Here is a 4,018-nt window from a genome sequence, read left to right on the forward strand (position 1 = left end):
GGTCTGAGATGCTCTGTCTAGAGAGGATAATTTCTTCTTTTCCTTTTAGAATTATTTATTTAATTTTATTTATTCATTCACTTATTTTAATTTGACCAGAGAAAGAGAGCGAGAGAGGGAGAAAGAGAAAGCGAGAAAGCAAGCCACTATGTCTGAGACTTGAACTGTGGTTGTCCATATGGGTGTGTCCATCACCTTAACCACTGCGCCATCTGCTGGTCCCTGGAGAGCACAGTTTCCAGGAGAGGGTGAGTGACAGCCTTAGAGTAAGCCGACAGGTCAGTTCCCTTGAAGATGGGAGAATGTCCACCAGACCCATCGGTGACCTTAGTGGGCCTACCTGGAGAAGGGTTGGAGAGCGAGTGGGAATGAGACAGGAAGTCTCGGCAGTGTTTTCTATACATTTGGCGGCAAAGGGGAGGAGAGGGACAGGCTGGAGGGAGGCGAGGAGTGGAGTAGGGAATTGTTTTCCTAATGGTGGAGTATCCAGCACTTTCAAAATGGGAAGGATCGGGGCAGAGGGAATGACCGGGCCTGAGTACGGGAGAAGCAGGCGTGTGGACAGCAGAGAGAAGGGGACCCACCGCTACCTTCAGATGGACGGGGGTTCCCTGCAGGAGGAGTGAGCACAGCCCGGGGCAGGCTGGAATGGTTTGGAACTGGGAAGATGGGGGATCCCCTTTGATGGCGTTTACTCCTGTGGGGGGCTAGGGAAAAGTCAGTAGCTGAGCAAGGAGGCTGCTTGACCTTGTCATTCTGGCACTAAATGTTGTAAAGGGCAAGTCTGGGTTCAGCCTTTTTTTTTTTAATTTTTAAATTATTTTTTAGTTCGACTCTCTGAGCTTTAGTTTCCTCCCTCATAGCTGTTCTTCAGCATGAGTAAAACAATGTGGGGAGCCAGCAGGTGACATGGTGGTTAAAGTGCTGGACACTCCCACATGGCCAACTATGGTTTGAGTCCTGGACCGTGGCTTGCTTTCTCATTTTCCCTCTCTCTCAGCGTCTCTCTCTGGTCAAATTAAAATAAATGAATGAATAAATAAATGTAAAACAAACAAACAACAACAACAAAAAAGCGCAATTCACCCCCGGCTGGGCGGGGACCCAGAGTGAGCTTGGCCGAGATTGGTCAGCCCACGTCCCTCCCTCCCTCCGTGCTGGCGTTAGGAGCACTTCCAGAAGTGGGCTAGCCCCTCTCGGGCCCAGCGCTCCTCAGAGAGAAGGGGACCCACCGCTACCTTCAGATGGACGGGGGTTCCCTGCAGGAGGAGTGAGCACAGCCCGGGGCAGGCTGGAATGGTTTGGAACTGGGAAGATGGGGGATCCCCTTTGATGGCGTTTACTCCTGTGGGGGGCTAGGGAAAAGTCAGTAGCTGAGCAAGGAGGCTGCTTGACCTTGTCATTCTGGCACTAAATGTTGTAAAGGGCAAGTCTGGGTTCAGCCTTTTTTTTTTTAATTTTTAAATTATTTTTTAGTTCGACTCTCTGAGCTTTAGTTTCCTCCCTCATAGCTGTTCTTCAGCATGAGTAAAACAATGTGGGGAGCCAGCAGGTGACATGGTGGTTAAAGTGCTGGACACTCCCACATGGCCAACTATGGTTTGAGTCCTGGACCGTGGCTTGCTTTCTCATTTTCCCTCTCTCTCAGCGTCTCTCTCTGGTCAAATTAAAATAAATGAATGAATAAATAAATGTAAAACAAACAAACAACAACAACAAAAAAGCGCAATTCACCCCCGGCTGGGCGGGGACCCAGAGTGAGCTTGGCCGAGATTGGTCAGCCCACGTCCCTCCCTCCCTCCGTGCTGGCGTTAGGAGCACTTCCAGAAGTGGGCTAGCCCCTCTCGGCCCCCGCCCCCCTGCCTCTAAAAGTTTTCCAGAGTCCTGACCACACTAAACTGCCTTCTTTCTCTCTCCCAGGCCAGAACTGCACGTACCAACTGCGGGGGCCCAATGGGACAGTCGAGAGCCCAGGGTTCCCTTATGGCTACCCCAATTACGCCAACTGCACATGGACCATCACCGCAGAAGACCAGCACAGGATCCAGCTCGTGTTCCAGGCCTTTGCCCTGGAAGAGGATTTTGATGTCCTGTCGGTGTTCGATGGCCCGCCCCAGCCAGAGAATCTGCGAACCAGGTACTCCCTGCCCAGCCTCCCGACAGCTGACCCATGAACCCTGAACCCTGAGCTGCAGAGAGGAAGAACTTGCTGGAGGCGGGGGAGGGATTATGGTCACTGACAGGACCTCTGTTCTATGCCTCCCTGTACACTCCTCTGCTTCCTTTACGGTTCCAGTTGGTTTCTCCTGCTCGGAAGGGTCTACTAGGCCCGACTGATGAGTAGGATGTTTGCAAGGACTAGATAGAAAACGTAAAAACGTAGGGAGATTCGGGTCTTTCTACTGAGAACTGGTTTGGTGTGCATCAGTGTAAATGTATGAATCTCTGTTGGGGTGTGTTCTTTGCACACATAGAAATAGTTCATCTTTTCCCTAGGACTCAACAGATATGGGAGTTGAAGGTGACAGTGGTGGGTGACAAACACGTCTTGCATCTTGTACTTGGAAATTATCAATAGTTTGTTGGAATTTGCCTTGCATTTGGTTGGCCTTGGCTGTAGGCACAAGATCTGGAATTTGGAGAAATTTTCACCCTCTCAAATCCCATTCAAGCTGATGGAGGAGGAGACTATGGAGAGGGTAAGATGGCTTTCCTGAACCCTGAGCTGCCTCCCCAGAAGTAGGGTTCCCATGTGAGGAGGGAGCCAGGGCAGGAAGCATCTACCCTCCACAGAATGGGCAGACTTTTCAGCAGCAAAGGTCCTACCTCTCCAGGTTCTGATGACCTGGAGGCCTGAGGTGTTCCATCACAAGCCTTGTTCCTGTCCTGTCAGTCAGACTCCCAGGCTCCTCAGAAAGCCAAAGGGTTAATGGCTTAGCAGCCAAGCCCTGGGGAGCCCGAGGTGCTAATTGCTTCTAATGACACGGTGCCTTCTCTGCCAAGTGCTTAACCTCCAAGCTTTGTTTAAGATGCATCTGAGCCCTTGGCTTCCAAGCTCCTGAGCAGTTGCAGCACAGTTACAGGACAGCCTCCACCCCTTCTCTCCTCTCTGTCCTCAGGGCAGTGTAGGAAAGCCTACATTGGGGTGGGAGCGTCTGGGTTCTGCCCAGACAAGACTGGGCTTGTCCGTTTTCCCTAGGCATTCTGCAAGGTTTGGCACCCCATAGGTGCCAATGAAACTCTGGTAAAAGGACTAGAGTGGTCATCACTCATTCATTCCATAAATATTTCTTGAGCACCTATTGTGTTCTGGTCCTGGCCTCGGTTCTGACAGTGGAACAGTGAGCAAGACAAAGCCCTGTCTTCTGGAAGATCCAAGTGGATGGGGAGACAGGCATGGAGTTAGCATGTCAGTTTGAGGGGCCCCGCATGCAGGGAGAGTAATAGTGGGGTGCTGTGCAGAGGCCCTTTCCAGGGAGAGATGTATGAGCAAACAGCGGCGTCACAGAGGTGTCAGGTATGGCCTCCTCCGTGGGCATCTGGGGAAAGCTTCTAGGCTAAGGACACAGGACATGTAAAGACCTTCACAAAGGTAGTCTCGCTGCAGCACAGCCCACCCTGGCTAAGCGGCCATCTCCTTGAGAAAGACCGCCTTGGACTGGCGTATGGGAAGCAGAGGGACAGTCTCTTTGGCCTGGATCGTTGCTAGAAAGTAGCTACGTCCTGAGGTGGGGACAGCCACTGGAGGAGCATACATCCGAGAGGTGGAGTGGGGGTGGGAGGTAAGACTTCAGTGTTGCCGTGTACACTCTGTGGTGCATGTTAGGGGTCTTGGGGGAGCTGTCGAACATGCCTTTGATGACATATTTAGAGTTAAGGGTGTTGGAGCTAGAGGTAGACAACTGGGAGGCAGGGGCTGGATGGTGCTTACACTAGGAGACGGCATGAGGTCACTAGAGAGTGAGTCCTCTCCGTCAGATTGTGAGCTCAAGTGACTCATCCATGGGGACCTGTGTGG

The 4,018-nt window shown here is 51.7% G+C and overlaps 1 protein-coding gene across 1 annotated transcript in view; it reads left to right on the forward strand.

The window, feature by feature from the left end:
- The first annotated feature begins 524 nt into the window (after positions 1 to 524).
- The window catches only part of CSMD2 (CUB and Sushi multiple domains 2), a 565,338-nt gene continuing 561,844 nt past the window's right edge, over positions 525 to 4,018 (forward strand). Inside the window, 3 exon segments of the mRNA XM_027775561.1 lie at positions 525 to 622; positions 1,881 to 1,915; positions 1,918 to 2,137. Coding sequence (XP_027631362.1) covers positions 525 to 622; positions 1,881 to 1,915; positions 1,918 to 2,137 — 353 coding nt within the window.

Source organism: Tupaia chinensis, unplaced genomic scaffold, assembly GCF_000334495.1.
Source record: "Tupaia chinensis unplaced genomic scaffold, TupChi_1.0 Scaffold000573_1, whole genome shotgun sequence".
Lineage (NCBI taxonomy): Eukaryota > Metazoa > Chordata > Mammalia > Scandentia > Tupaiidae > Tupaia > Tupaia belangeri.